Raw genomic sequence first — 14,864 nt, 5'->3', positions numbered from 1 at the left:
AAAGGGACGTCTTATTTGCTTGTTTGTTTTTTCAGTTTGGCATATCAACTTTAATTTAAATTCTTCTCAGTGCTATTTCAGGAGTTAAGAAATTGGGTCTTTAGGGTTTTTGTTTGTTTCTTGATGAGTTAGGGCCCTCGTTAAGTCTTACACACTACTGCTGGTATGAAATACAGCATGTCCTGTGCCTGTTCTGATCTCCTGTGTAACACCAGATCCTGTTTCAGTCAGGCGTACCTCCACGAGAGCTGACCATCTATTGGGCTTTGCTGGCTATATACTTCATCGGTGTCGTTAAACATGGATAGCTGCATTTCTGTGCATGGAAATGGGAGCACAGGGACAGGGACTCTGGCAAGTTAATGAATGCTGTCATTGCCAAATGTATATTTTGGTTTGGGGATTATTTTGTTTTGGTCAGTTTTAAGTCGATAGCCTGTGATGGTAAATACAGTTTTCTTTTTCAGCTCTGCTACAGACCTGGGGTGAGTTGGACCTAAATTCAGAGCAAGAAGTCAGCTATATATGACAAAGGCCTAATTGAAAAGCTGTGAGTGAGTCCATTTCCTGCCATTGACTTCAGTGGCTTCCAGGCAGACTTCAGCCCAGCGTTACCTGCATCTGGCAATTTGGATTTGGGTTCACGCTTTTATTTTGGAAAGCGGAGGGTCTGTGTGGCCACGGTACAAATCATACCCTCAGAGAAGCAAGGAATGCTAGTGAAAATTTAATCATTCATACTTAGTAGAAAAAAGGAAGTTGTCGTGATATCTTAGAAAATAAACCTTCCTTTGCTTTACTTTTTATGCACACGTGTTTTGGGGGGTTGATGTATTACAAAGCTTATTGGCCTCAGGTTTGTGTGCCTTGTATCACTGCAGTGTGGATAGGGGTAGTACAGACAAACTCCTCTTCTGTCTGAGGAACGGCAAGGTCTGTCCTGAGCCACACGCATACTTCAGGTGGTAAAACCACTTTAAACTTAGTGTCTGAATAAAAAGAATGATGTTAATGCACAGTTGCAGTGATGCATGACCTGCAGCTGAGATCTTAAACGGTTTGGTTTTTTGAACGCCTACAGCTGGTCCTGACAGTGGCCAGAGCTCTCTTGTGGTGGGGGTTGATTATTTATTACTTTTTTTAATACATAACTGCCAGGCTGTAGAGAAGGGGAATACTGTAGATGTAAATAGTTGAAGTTTAAATTGCATTTCCTGCTTGGTGACTCTGCCAGCCCTCTTTCCATTTGGGTGGGAGGATTTAGAAAGGATGAGTCTGTTGTTCCCCCAGCTTAAAGCACTGGAAGTTTCTGCTCTCGTGGTGTCCTCTCTTCCTTCCATCCTCAGCAGAAGCAACTCTCACCTTTGGAAGAAATACAGCTCACTTGCTTTGTACAACAGCTTTCTCCTGGGAGCAGGAGCACAGCTGCTGCTGTCTCTCTGCAAAAGAAAGATGGAAAGGGAAACAAGCAAACAAGGAGTGCTTGAGTCTTGTCTTTTGTGGGCAGGGTGAGGTTTGCTGGTGTCTGCAGTTGATTTGTTAACTTTCAGAATTAGTAATTGAAAAATTAAACAGTTTTTTGTATGGTCTTCAAAACAGTGTTTGTAAGGTGAGCAAGGTCCAGATTCCTCCTTGGTTTGTTTTGAATGCATGCGTGTGGCTTTGGGCCTCCTGGCCGGTAACTGCAGATGCAGAGCTGCCTGGCTGGAGCTGAAGGGTTTAGCAGCCTGCTTCTAACCATGCCATACAGCTCGCTTAGGCTTTAGTGCTTCTAATAGTTTCCTTTCAAGAGCTGAAACTGTGAGATCAAAACCACCTCCTTAGGGCCAAGCATTGCTTTTCATTCCTCAGAGGTGTGAAGCCGGCGGTGCAGCAGCGGGCTGTGCGGGGGCTCTGGCCTGGGCCAGCGAGCGAGCTGCGCTCCCCCCGGGCTGCGGGACGCAGCTTTGCTGGCAGCATCGCCCTCTCTCAGAAGTCAGCGGGGAGTGGAAATGTAGGCAAACCCTTTCCCTTTGGAAGACTTAAGCAAGAGATCAAGGGCAACTCTTTAGCCTTGGGAAGCGTTTTTGCTACCTGGGCCTGGCTCCATGTGTGCTCTTTCTTTCCTGGTTTTGATCCAGCCGCTTTCCTATCTCACTTGAAGCTTTGCTCTCAGTGTGTCGTCTTTGCTACAGGTTCCTTTCATTTTCTGGAGAATACTCCTGTGCAGTTGGCTTTGCACTATCCAGATAGGGGTTGCTAGCCAGAAAAACTGATGTGTTGATATTTAAGGTGATAAAAAGACAAAATGAGGATTTCAGTAAAAAAGCAACATTGACATTTCTTCAGTCCTGTATCTACATATACCTTTTATCTGATACCGACTTGAACAGATTAAGTTCTGTATTTTGTAACACCATAAGCAATCAGTTAAAACATACCCGTGCTTTTAAAAGGTCCTTTTGTTTGTGTCTGCTCTTACTCTAAGTCATCTGGTACAAAAAATAAGTCACCCCATCTCAATGGCATTGACCATCCAGTGTTTTACCACTGTAAGCTCTAGATCTGATTCCAGTTGTTTGTAAGTCTAAATGTTTGATGCTGAAGTTGTGTAGCCTTTGTACTACGTTTTCACTATTTGCTTTTGGTAGGAAGCGTGTTGGGTGTGATATGTAAACACTTCTGGTGGATCAATATTTTATATATCTAGTCTGTGCTATATAGAGGCTATAACTGAAAAGAAGTGATTCAGCTTTGCACGGCAGAGTTGGAACACGTCCATAAAATGCTTTTGCAGAACAGATAGGGAATTGTGTAGAGGAACATTATTTGCTCAGTGCATTGCAGCATGGAGGTGAATTTTGTTCTAGTTCATCTTTCGTTTCTGTTTCGTATTTGAATTCTGAGGTGTGCAATGTGAAACGGTCTGGCACGTAAACCAGACCTATACTTCTTGAGATGCAAAGAAGTTAACAGTGCACATAAAGATCAATATTATACGGTCAGTGGTTGTGGGGGATCTTTATAGCATCATACAGTGGTATTGTATGTATTTTTTCAATAATAACCACATTGTAACCATCTTTAGGTGTCTTCTTGACTTCCCTCTTTTGTTGTACCACCAGATCAACTGCTAATGTGGTAGATACTGGAGAATAGTGTGATGTATGTGTGCCCTTGAGGATTTTTACCTGATGGAAATAAGGAGAGTGTTATCTTAGGATCAGTTATTTCTCCATAGATTGTGGTCATCTTCTGGCAAACTTCTCTGAGTATAGTCTGAGAACGTTCTTTTGGTGAGCGTGCAGAACTGAAGACAGGACAGATAACGGCATCTAATTTTTAGCTTATGGGTTTTTCTGTGCTTTGTTCTTCCATAATTGTTATCTGAGCAGCTGTCACTTTGTTTTCTTTGACCTCAGCCTTTGAGAACTTTGTGCTTTGTTGTTCAGCCTTTACACTCTGTTCCTGTGCCTGGTGACTAAATTCCCAGTGTTTTGGAAATAAGCACCAATAGAAATAATTCTGGTGCTGTGGTTTTGTGTTTTGTTTTTTTGTTTTTTTTTTTTATTTCTTCCTTCATTGTATATACAAAACTATGGTTTTCTTTGGGAGATTGATTGTTTTCTACAGAATTCCCTGCCACATGCACCTCTAGTGCTGTGAAGATGTCTGTTACAATTTGGTGCTACAGTCTAAGAAAACGTATCTTCCCTTGTTGCTTAAAGGACTCTGACTCGTTGTCTTGATGTATCATGGGGCAGCAGCTGAGCTAATGAATAAAGATATTTTAAAAAGAGTAAGCCCTAAACCTCAAAGTTGCAGAATGGGATGCCTTAACTGTTAGTGATGTACCTTATCTTCTGTTTTATTTTTAGATGCTCTTCTACAACGGGTAGCAGAATTGGAAAAGGTCAATGCAGAATTTCTGCGCACAAAGCAGCAACTTGAGCAAGAATTTAATCAAAAGAGAGCAAAATTTAAGGAGTTATACTTGGCTAAGGAAGGTAAGTTCTCTGAATTATTCTAAAGTTTAATTAAACTTCACTACTCCCCATTTGCCTACACACACCACATACTTTCTTTTGGTTTGTTTGTTTGTTTGTTTTTTGTTTGAGGTTTTTTTTTTCTTAAGTTGGTTGAGGATAATTAGGACTTAAGGGATTTTTTTTCTTCCAGTACTGGGATAGTCTACTGCATATCCGGCATGATTGTTATTTCTCGTTTTCCAAAAATGAAAGTGACAGTAGTCTTTTAAAGAGATACATAATAAGAACATAAGAGACAAGCAGAGAGTAAAATTCAGTAGGTTGCTATTGAGCTTCCTAGAATGAATTTTTAGAATTAATTTGAAGATTTGCCTGCATGGATAGGATTCAGCAGAGCAACTTGATGTAGACACAGAAACACCACCACTGAGTTTTAATACTAACATTCTGAAGTCATGGTGTGCTCGTTCTCTCTGAACAGCAGCTGATCTGGTAGGTGGAAAGACATAGTCTAGATGGTGTGCTGTTTGTACTTTGTGGCTAGCTTTTTTATGTAGTATTAATTTGTCTTAAATTTCCATCTGAGGTAGAATGTAAGCAGACAAACACGGTAAAAGTTTTAGTAACAGCCAAGGGGATCTAGTTCAATAACACTCTTTATAGGAAAATTTGAACCATATGAGCTCAAATATCTGATGAAGAATTGGAGAGTAGATAGCTGCTGTACTGAGAGCCAAATTGATTTATTTCTAATCCTGATGATTTTCCTGTCCTTAACATATGAAAGCAAAGCCAAAAAATAATGCATTAAGACTGCAGCTGCTTGTATAAGCTTATGAGAGCAGAAATACAACAGGCGTAATGAAGATCACATCATACAGAAGGCCTATTCCTTTGTGTTTCTAGCAGCTGGATGAAAGGAAATTTAAGATACAAGACTGCTGATGAGATCAGCAATAATTCTCTCTTTTTCAGAACAGAACAGTCAAAAAATAGAAAATAAAAATAAATTGTGACGAGAAAAAAAAAAAATCCAACTTTCACATGTACTGAAGTGAAAGGATACCAGAGGAGAATATACAAACAATTACTTTTCTTCCCCTGCCCCCCTCCAAGCTTTTTGCCCTCCCTGTTCTCCAAGACCTTTTCATAAATGTGTGTTGGGACGGTGGCAGCCCATCCTTGATACTGTCATTTGAGAACTAAGTAGTATAAATGCTGCAAGATGTTGTTTCTTTGTTTGTTTTACACAAGGATTAATGCCCTTTTGAGTTTCTCATTAGCTCAGAGTTCCATATTCTATATCAAGGGGTAAGGTGTTGGGCACCAGGATCAATTAAGCATTTTGGTACTGAGGGAAATAAATGGAGATAGCTTGCTGTTTGTTGTACACTGGCCAAATGTTTATGCTAAAAATGATTGCCATTGAAATAGGCTATGTGGGCATAAAACTATATTTTGTGTTAGTACTTTTGGAATGAATTGTATAATATATATCTTCCAGAGCTTTTTGCTTCAAACTAGCCGAAAACTCAGGAGGATAATGTGAAATTAGTTTAATTTCTCATTATAGTTGCAACAATTACAGAAGTAGTCAATGTTCCGTTGAATGTATCCCTTTTTTTAGTAGAAGCTTAGTTTTAGCAAAGCCATGGTAAAGTACAAATTAGGCTGCATAGTGTTCTTATGTGGGCTCCTTGTAGTGGTCAGAGTGTGTTTCTGTTCAAGAGATATGAAATGTTCTGTCCAAATTCAGGACCAAGTTGGTGCCAAAAATGGGGGAAGAACTGTCTTCCTGTCTGTTGTTCTTATCTTTTCCAGATCATTACCAGAATGAGTTAAATAATAATGAACTAATTAAAAGCACAGTTAACTTTCATCAGGTGTATTGATGCATAGGTTGTATCTACAGTGTCTGCTTTGGGGCTGTGTCCATGAGAAGGTACTTTTTTAATAAAAGGCAAGGGCAAGCAAAGTCAGGAAAGACTAAAGACACCTGCTAACATTTGTTCAGTTGTTATGCGTAGATGCTTTAGTATCAGCGCTTCCTTCGCCCTCTTGTTCGAGCAGTGTTCCTTGCCATAGCAACTATGGATACTCTTCAGATTGACTATTAATCAAGCTAAATGTAGAAAATACTTCTTTTCAGAGGACCTGAAAAGGCAAAATGCAGTGCTGCAAGCAGCCCAAGATGATCTGGGACAGTTGCGGACCCAGCTGATGGAAGCTCATGCTGAAATGGAGAACATCAAAGCTATAGCTACAGTATCTGAGAATACAAAGCAGGAAGCTATCGATGAGGTGAAGAGACAGTGGCAAGAAGAAGTAGCTTCACTACAAGCTATTATGAAAGGTAACAACCAGGCAAGCTGCTGCTGCTAAGATCAGACACCTCTTTAGTATGCGCTTAGTGATTTGTGCGTGCTCTTGCACAGAATATGGATAGCTGCTTCTCATGGCTTGGCAAAACTGGGCTGCAGAAGTGACGGATGAAGCGTAGTTCCTAAGTTTGTGAAAAGGAGCTTGGTGGCTCTTCTCTGTTAATATGAGGATAGAGTTTAGGAGGAATCATGGCAGTGGGAACTCCCACATATATGCAAAGCATTTTTGAGGGACTGTGAATGTGATACTTCATCCTTCCATGAAGATAAGTATAATGCATGTAATTTGACAAGCCTGAAAACAGCTTTAGGCTGGCAGCATGATTCTCTTCTCTCCTTCTGTGTAAACATAGTTCTGCTGTCAGACCGTTAAGTGTCCCTCCAGAACTATCACATGGACTTTTCCCCAGGCTAGTCGCTGAACGTGCTGCTCCGTATCAGTCGTGGGTCATTGTTTTTTCTTGGTAGTTCTGAGCTATTCTTTGTTATGTTTGCACATTGCACAGCTGTTGACATTTCTGAGACAAACTATGTGCAAGGAACAAAATGCAGGGTGTAAACTGGGGAAAGACTGTTGCCATAACTGGCTGTTTTCTTAAAGGTTCACAAACAGGATCACAATATCGTGAGCCTACAGCCTGTTGGCTGTCAGCAGGTTTTTTTTTCCATCACCTGATTATGCTTTTCCCCCAGAGAATACAAATCTTAGTGTATATCTGGTACACACATTTCTGTTTATTTATGATCTACATAGATACATGAACCTAGATCAAGGCTCAGTTGTGCCAGCTACTGTACATATGTAAACAAAGACAGCTCCTTACCTGAAGGGGTAATATCAATAATAGGGAGATGAAAGCTATGTGAGAAGTTCTAGTTCCTTTGCATTTTGGAGTAAATAAGTAGGGGTTTGGTAGTTTGCTTGGAGGATGTCCTTGGAGGTACAGAATGTGCTGCTAAATAAGATGTTAGACATGTACATTGTTTTGGAATGAGGAGTTACACAGTTTTGGAGGCTTGTTTGTTTTCTAGTGATGGTACAAATTGAGATGCAGTTCCTTTGAATCTTTTGCTTGTGTAGTTGGTTTTTGGGGCAAGAGTCAAAGGGAAGAGAGAGGAAGGGAGAGTTCACTGTTGTCCTAGTTTTGATCAATTATGATAAACCATTGACTGGTTGGAGATGGAGTTCCTAAAGCTCTGGTTTTTAATTTACATTGAAAATAAGTTTTGAAAATACTGTTTTATAGAGACTCTTCGTGACTATGAGCTCCAGTATCATCACAGGTTGGAGCAAGAGCGAGCTCAGTGGAATCAATATCGAGAAAATGTGGAACGGGAAATAGCGGAGTTAAGAAGGCGACTGTCTGAAGGTCAAGAGGAGGAAAACCTAGAAAATGAAATGAAAAAGGTACGTTGAAATCTGGGTCTTCAATTTCTGATTTCAATTTCACAAGATACACTTGTGTTGTTATGCATGAGTGTATTTCTGCGCCCTGCTATAATTCCTCAGAAATACACATAGCCTCGTTCTGTCAGCTTTCAGCTCCTTGTTCATGGAAGTCATCATGACCTAATCCTGCATTTGAATCCATAAAGGTGTTGTATCTGATGATGTGGATTCAGTAAGGGGATTGCACCCGTGAAGATGGTATGGTTTGGCCTTAAGCTTGTAAAAGCAGGAGTCCTTGTAAAGCCTCTTGTCATAATGTCAAATGAACTCAAGTAAAGCCCCTTTCATTTTTTTCTGGATTGACTGCAGATTTATAAAATTTCCTTTACACTTCTGCACCTTTATTCCTTTTCTCAGATCTTATAAACTTCTTTTGAGGTTTTTAGTGGGCACTATATCTAAAACATCTTTTGTCTTTCTTTATGGTAAACCATGTTTGCGACACAGTACTACTGGCTTCCTAGGAAACAAAGAACCTTGTTGTCATAAAACAACAGACTCTAGATGATGAAAGATAGTTGCCCTGGAGTTTGGAAAGATTTTGTTGTTGGTGTTCAAAGATCTGTGACTTAGAAGAGTTCATAGAAGTAGACTGAGGTGCCTTGTGTCAAGTTTTGGGATTTTTTTTTTTTTTTGGTTGAGTTTGAAGATTTGGTGTATTTCTTTTTCAGGCAGGAAATTGAACCTGTCATAATAGATCAATGTTCTGGAATCTTTGTTTATCATATTATAAAAACTTGGATTTAAGTGATTTTTGTCTTCTCAGCAGGCTTACAGTAGTCTTCAAGGTATTCTAAGACAATTTTAATGTAGTAAATGATCCTATATTCAATAAAGGAGTAGACTAACATCTGATAGTCTGCCACATCACTGCATTTCCTTGTTTATGCTTGCTGTCAGCAGAGGAAATGCAGTAGTGCATATCACAAACTTTCCACATAAGTATTTTACCTATGTTTACTATGTTGTAACAAGCAATCAGTATTAGTGTTGCAAAATGGAATTCTTTTTCTGAGATTTATAAAGAGATTCTTGACTATTGCTAATTGTAGATGCATAATTGCCGTTTGGTGCATTCAGTGAGACTGCTTCGTACAGCCCTGATTGATAAAGGTGGAAGTCAGAGTAAAGCCTATTTGCCAATGCTCTAACTACAGAACTACTGCCACTGGAATTTTAAGACTTCAGCTGTTTTTCAGAGAAGGTTTTAGCCCTATTAAGAGAGAAAAGATTTTGGTTGAAGCTAGAAGGAAGGTTCAGAATTGGATCAGTGTGGTGAGTCTTGTAGAAACAACCCGGAAGATGCAGAGTTCATAGTGTAAAAGTCTTGGCAGTGCATTACCAACAAACTGCCAGTAAGAATTTTCAGAAAACAATCTGTCTTGACTGAGAGAGTCTTTCCAATAACTTAAATCTTGGGACTTTTTTTTTTTTTATCTGAATGTACTGATCATGTAACAGTTGGAGTTGCATGTTGCTCAGGCGACAGAGCAGCTCACCTAAACTTAGTGGCTTTACTATATGCCAGTTAGCATTTCAGTTTAGTATAGCAGATAAATAACATTTTCAACTATACTCCTTTAAAAAGGAAATAAATACCCCATTTAATACTAAAGGAAAAGATTATTGATTTATTAATCTGTGATTAATATGAGCTCTGAAAGCTTTGTAGGCCTGTAAAGCAGAGGAACATGTACTTCATGTAATATGAGGGCGAGGGGTAAATTTGGTCTTCAGAGTGCAGCTTGAAATAATTGTTTAAACTGCTTTACGTAGGTTTTCTAATCATCTTCGTCATTAAACCTATGATGTTTTTCTTCAAGGAGACTAAGAATTAGATCAAAATTAGAAAAAGGACATTCATTTCACCTAAAAACAAACAAGCAAATCCCAAGCTCGCTAAAAACTGTGCTTGGCTAGCAAAATAATGAATATTCATAAATCAGCAATCAGTATGAAAGGAGGAATTTTCTTGATCACTTGGGATGTGCTCTTTGAAGACTTGTGATCAGTTCCTCATGCAAAATGGTATTTCCAGCCAACAATGTTGTATTCATCCTCCATCTTTATATGCTCCATTATAAGGATGGATTTATTTTATTTTTAGGCATAAACTTGGAAAGAGTTTTTAAAAATATCTTCATCTTCTAGCCAGTTCTAAGGAATCTCCAAAAAAAAGGAGTTAAAAAAAAAACAAAAAACAACAAACAAAAAACCAACCAACCAAACAAACAAAAAAACCCCAAAAAACCCCAAACAAACAAAAAGTCCTTTGCTCTCTGTGCTCGCTGGGTTGTAAGTAGGTGCTGTACCAGCATATAATATATCACATTTCTTAAAACTAGCAGAAAACTGTACCACTGTCTAGCATTCTCAATGAGAGGTGGTGGGGTGAGAAGAATGGACAGAGCAGAGACAGGATTACAAGCCGTATATTTCAGTCCAGAACACTAACCTTCTTGGCTGGATAATAGTTCAGTTGTGTTCAATTTGGCTATAAAATCCATTTTAAACAACAAAGAAAATCCATGAAATTTAATGCTGCGTCAGCATAATTGCTAGTGATTATGCTTGTTGTCTGCATAATTTTTCCCCTGAAAAAGATAAAGGGTAGATAACAAATGTTGCTCCAAATTCTGTAAATATGTCTTTGAATTTAAAGTTTATTTATTTGGTTGAGTGTACAGTTTGGTATGTGTGCTCTCAGACTTCCAGCATGCGTGTTATTTATCCTGGTTTGGGAGCACTTAGGGTGGGTGGGTAATGTTTTGATAAACATACTATTTTGAGCTGTATTTACTAGATTGTGCCTACTTTGCCGGAGGTATCCAACTCTAGTCCTGAAAACCTGGCGTTTGGCATTCTTGAGCATCCTCTTATCAGAAAGAGCGTGTCTGGTGGAACGCATGCGCTTGTCTGGAAGCAGCTGTTTTGCTTTTCCATGTAAATATATTTCGAGTTGCAAATTGTCAAATCTCTGTAGAAAACTTGCATGTTCTGTGATTTTTTTTTTTTATTTTATTTTATTTTTAATCGTAAAGCAATGATTTCTAAGAAATCTGTGCTGAAACCTTTGCACGTATTCTATAAATCTCCCTTCTCGGCTCAAAAAAGGTAAATAGCTTGTTCTAATGATAAGCATGCATACCTAGTGATTCATCTTTCAGAAGATGTATTGGTGATTTATAAAAATCTCTGTATCTTCCTGTTGCTTTGTAATACCAGATAGGTTGGGGTTTTTTTTGTTATCGCAGGTGCTAAAAGCAATCTAGCCGTAGTGGCATGTGCTTCCACCAAGTTCTCTGTTCAGTAATGACTGGGCTCCCTGTGGACAGTGACTTGGTGGGGATGAGTCTTGCACACTGGTGAAATCTGGCTAGTCCTTTTTATTCAGACCTCATTTCCCATTCAGGAAATGATCTGGTTTTCTGTTGGAGCTGTGATGAATATAAAGACTCTTCATAGCACAGTTGTGTCAAACTCTGAGTAGCAGAAGTCTGCGGAACAGGTACTTTGCATAGAGAGAGCGCAAGAAAGGACAAACCTCCTGTTCTGGAGTGTGCTTATTAGTCAGAAGAGGGGAAATTGGAAGGGGAGGGTAATCTGATTTCTGTGACACAGTTGGCCATAAAATCTGATATACAGTGAGCTGCTTTCGTTGGTAATGATAAAGAACAGTGGAATAGGTTTAGATGTTTAAATGGTTTACTCCTACTTTAAAGAGAGCTTCTCAAATTGTGTCTGTGTGTTTTCTGCCTGTCTCGTTTTTAAGGAACAAATTCAGGTACAGTATGTGCCTGAGATTTCTCCAGCCAGGTTTTTGTTCTTCTGAAAATGTTGGTTGGAGTAACGGTAAAGGACACCGAGGATTGCTGTAGCTAGCTGTCAGGGTAGCAAGGCATGTTTTGTGTGTTGACTTGGACTCGTTTTTAGCATGTTCCCTCTGTGGGGTCGTCTTCGTGCTGTGGTCTGCGGATGCCGTGCAGCGTGTCCTTCAGCCGCTGTGCTGGGGGAAGCGGGCTCTGCTGCGGCGGAAGCGGCTTGGGCACTTCGTTTTTGATTAGGCGATGAATAAATACAAGCTGATAATGTGTAACACCTCGGTCTTTGACAGTGAAGTTAGTTTGGCAAAAAGTTAGAAGGAAAGAAACGTTCTAACGATCACACCTCTGGAAGAGTCGGAATAACGCCCTTTAACGCGGGAAATGGGATGCTGTGGCACCTCCGGCCACATATGGCAGTATCTGAATGTAGCATTTTTCGACAGGATAGATATTCTCATTTTATTAGAAGTTTGAGTGGGAACTTTAACCTCAGTTTGGGAGTCTCAGTAATTATACTTTTACCTTCAAAAGAAGACCCAGTGACCAGCCCTCATTTTGTTAGCAGATACAGGCTATTCTGAGTGTTTAGCTCAGTATCACACTGACATTTAATATGGATCCTTCCCCCCCAACCTCCCCTCCCTGCTTTTTTTTTTTTTTTTTAATGAAACATTTGCAATATGTTGCAACCGTAGTGTCAAACTTCAGCTCTGTTTACCAAGCAGTAAAAGCTAGAGTAATTTTTCTGTCATGCGGAATTTGATACCGTTCTGTCTTTCCAGTTGGTTGCTGTTAAACAGTCTGATTCGGCTTTCAGGGAACTTACTGTTTCTCTGAAGTGGCTGGCTCCAACACGGATGCGTTTGTTGCTCTGTATTCAGTATTGAACCGTGTGAAATCAGGCTGGCGATGAAATGTTCCTGCGGTTTTCATGAATCCTTAGGCAGAAGCTTATTCAACAGTCCTAAAACGTTGGACAAAGTCCTAAATCTTTAGTCCATATGAGACAGCTATAGGTAGCGTTAAATGAATAGAACTAATAGAAAAAATGAAATATAAAGCAATCTTTGAAGTTGAGCTCCTGCTCCCATCTGTTTGAAAAATGTGACGGATGAGTTGCTGGCTGCAAGTGACGGGGTACGTATGTACGCGTGACACTGTCACGTGTCCCTGGTATTGAATTCACTGCATCATGTGATGTCCCTCGCTTTCCTCACGGATTTTATTTGTACTCTTTGGACAAGCAAACTAGCAGTGACAAAACGGAGCAGAAGGGAATGAAACATGAAAAAATTTAATTTTGTTTTGTCTATAGAGTTTTCTTTAAAGCTTTTTAGAGCCCAAGGGCCTGGTAGCATTTGGATAATTGACAGGTATTGCAATATTATTTTATTTTGTCTATTAATTTTAAGTTTATAAAACTTCAATGGTTAAAAATATTGTCTGTTTTTCTTCCTGAAGGTCTTGCTCAGAATACAGTTGTCAATAAGCTTACCAGAAACTGAAAGTCAAATGAGTACCCTCAAAGCCCTGCATTCTAGTCTAGATTTAAAACAAGACATGAATGTTATCTTATAGCGGCTCTCTTTGCTGACCAGGTTAGGAAAAGTGTCATCTTTTGAAACGTCAGCTTTGGGACACAGTTCTCTGCCGTCCCCCCCCCTGCTGAATTCCTCCAGTAGAAGACAGAGAACAATTGAGCATTCTGAGCCTTCATACATAAAAACAACCGAAATTAGGTTTCTTAAATTCTTCACGGCTTGAAGAATTTTACTGCGGTGAATATTTGAGTGTTCCGCTTGCTGTTGTGGAGTCTATGGGAGCTGTTACTTTCACTTGGGAAGTTTTTAGTGCATCCATGAAGGAAAGCCAGAGCATTTAAGAAATGGGGATGTCAGGGCCACATGTGCGATTCTGAATTTGAATACTGAACACTGTTTCTCATTTTGATTCTCTCTGTTTTTACCTGGCTCTTTCTCTTTTTTCCCTTGTATCAGTCTTCTCATTCTATTGTCCTCCTTTGATCTTTTCAGAACTACTTTTTGAAAAAACCATGGCGTTTTTAATAAGTTGTCTGTATATAGTTTTGAAATATTTAGTACAGTAACATCAAAAACTGATGCTACCTCGGTAGTAATTTAAAGTTGAAAAATGGTCTTTCAAAACAGAACGGAGCTACACCATGCATTACTGGGCAGATCCTTTTTCTTTTAACTTCATGAGTAAGTAAATGAATGGTCAATAACTCACCATGCAGTTCTTGTGTTACGCTTTTTTAATACGTGCTATGTGGCAGCAAGTTGCAAGACAGTTAGGCCTTTAATAACAGAAAAGTGTACGAATTTTGAAATGCCCGATCCATAAATGTTCTCCCAAGTATCGTGAGTGATAGATTTACCAACATTCTCTTTAAAAGCAGATATTAATGGCCTAATCCACACATGGATTTAAAATTTAGCTGCCTTCTGTGAATGGAATAATATCAGCCTGTTGTCATAGAGATGACTTCTGAACTAAATAAATAGCAATAAGACGAGTATTGAAAGTGGAAGTTTAGTCAGCTATTTTTATTAGCATAGAGATTTTCTCCAAATGTCTACAATAATGGAGACATAGTTGTGGTGAAAACTATGATAATGTGTTATTCATAATTTATTGCGTTAACTTCAGGCCCAGGAAGATGCCGAGAAGCTGCGTTCAGTTGTGATGCCTATGGAGAAAGAGATTGCAGCACTAAAGGAGAAGTTGACGGGAGCTGAAGAAAAAATAAAAGAGTTAGAAGCATCAAAGGTGAGGTGGAGTTGTAACTGTATCTTCATTTATATCTTGGATCATGCTAGTTTGATGTAGATAAGTCAAATTTTTTAAGAGAGAAAAAGGTGTATTGTGAAACTCTTCATGCGCAATGCATCTTTTCTCCTCTAGCTCAAATAATTTATTTGGCCTATCTATGTTTTCCTGTCTTGCTGTTTTGAGGGTTGGGTTACATGTGCGTGTCATCTGTGCTTAGCTTAAATTGCATGGCTGCAGCTCTATTGGAAATGAAAAACCTGTAGAAAAATAGCTGCTTTGCATGCTCCAGCAGCCTGGCCTTTAGATTAATGTCATGGCTTGCAGCTACAGAAAGACTTGCATTTGGCAGAAATCTTTTAATCTGCTTCCATCCAGTATCTGCTATATTTCATTTTCTAAACCTGGGCATAAAACTGAGGCAGTATCACCAGAATTTTTATATCTTAAA

General features: G+C 39.2%; 1 protein-coding gene across 7 annotated transcripts in view; it reads left to right on the top strand.

Annotated features, from left to right (window-relative positions):
- Positions 1–14,864, top strand: part of RABEP1 (rabaptin, RAB GTPase binding effector protein 1) — a 51,339-nt gene that overhangs the window by 15,288 nt on the left and 21,187 nt on the right. For 4 of the 7 annotated variants that reach the window (XM_087751430.1, XM_087751433.1, XM_087751431.1 and 1 more), the window contains exons 2-6: positions 468–485; positions 3,858–3,986; positions 6,118–6,321; positions 7,597–7,757; positions 14,294–14,413. In XM_087751430.1, coding sequence (XP_087607556.1) covers positions 468–485; positions 3,858–3,986; positions 6,118–6,321; positions 7,597–7,757; positions 14,294–14,413 — 632 coding nt within the window. Of the gene's footprint in view, positions 1–467; positions 551–3,857; positions 3,987–6,117; positions 6,322–7,596; positions 7,758–14,293; positions 14,414–14,864 lie in introns of those variants that run through there. The other 3 variants (XM_087751432.1, XM_087751429.1, XM_087751434.1) reach the window with 2 other exon arrangements.

Source organism: Nipponia nippon, unplaced genomic scaffold (genome assembly GCF_047370975.1).
Source record: "Nipponia nippon isolate SJK-2023a ecotype South Korea unplaced genomic scaffold, ASM4737097v1 scaffold_15, whole genome shotgun sequence".
In the NCBI taxonomy this organism is placed as follows: Eukaryota; Metazoa; Chordata; class Aves; order Pelecaniformes; family Threskiornithidae; genus Nipponia; species Nipponia nippon.
The sequence above is the reverse complement of the archived record's forward strand: the minus strand, read 5'-3'. Positions and strand labels throughout refer to the sequence as shown.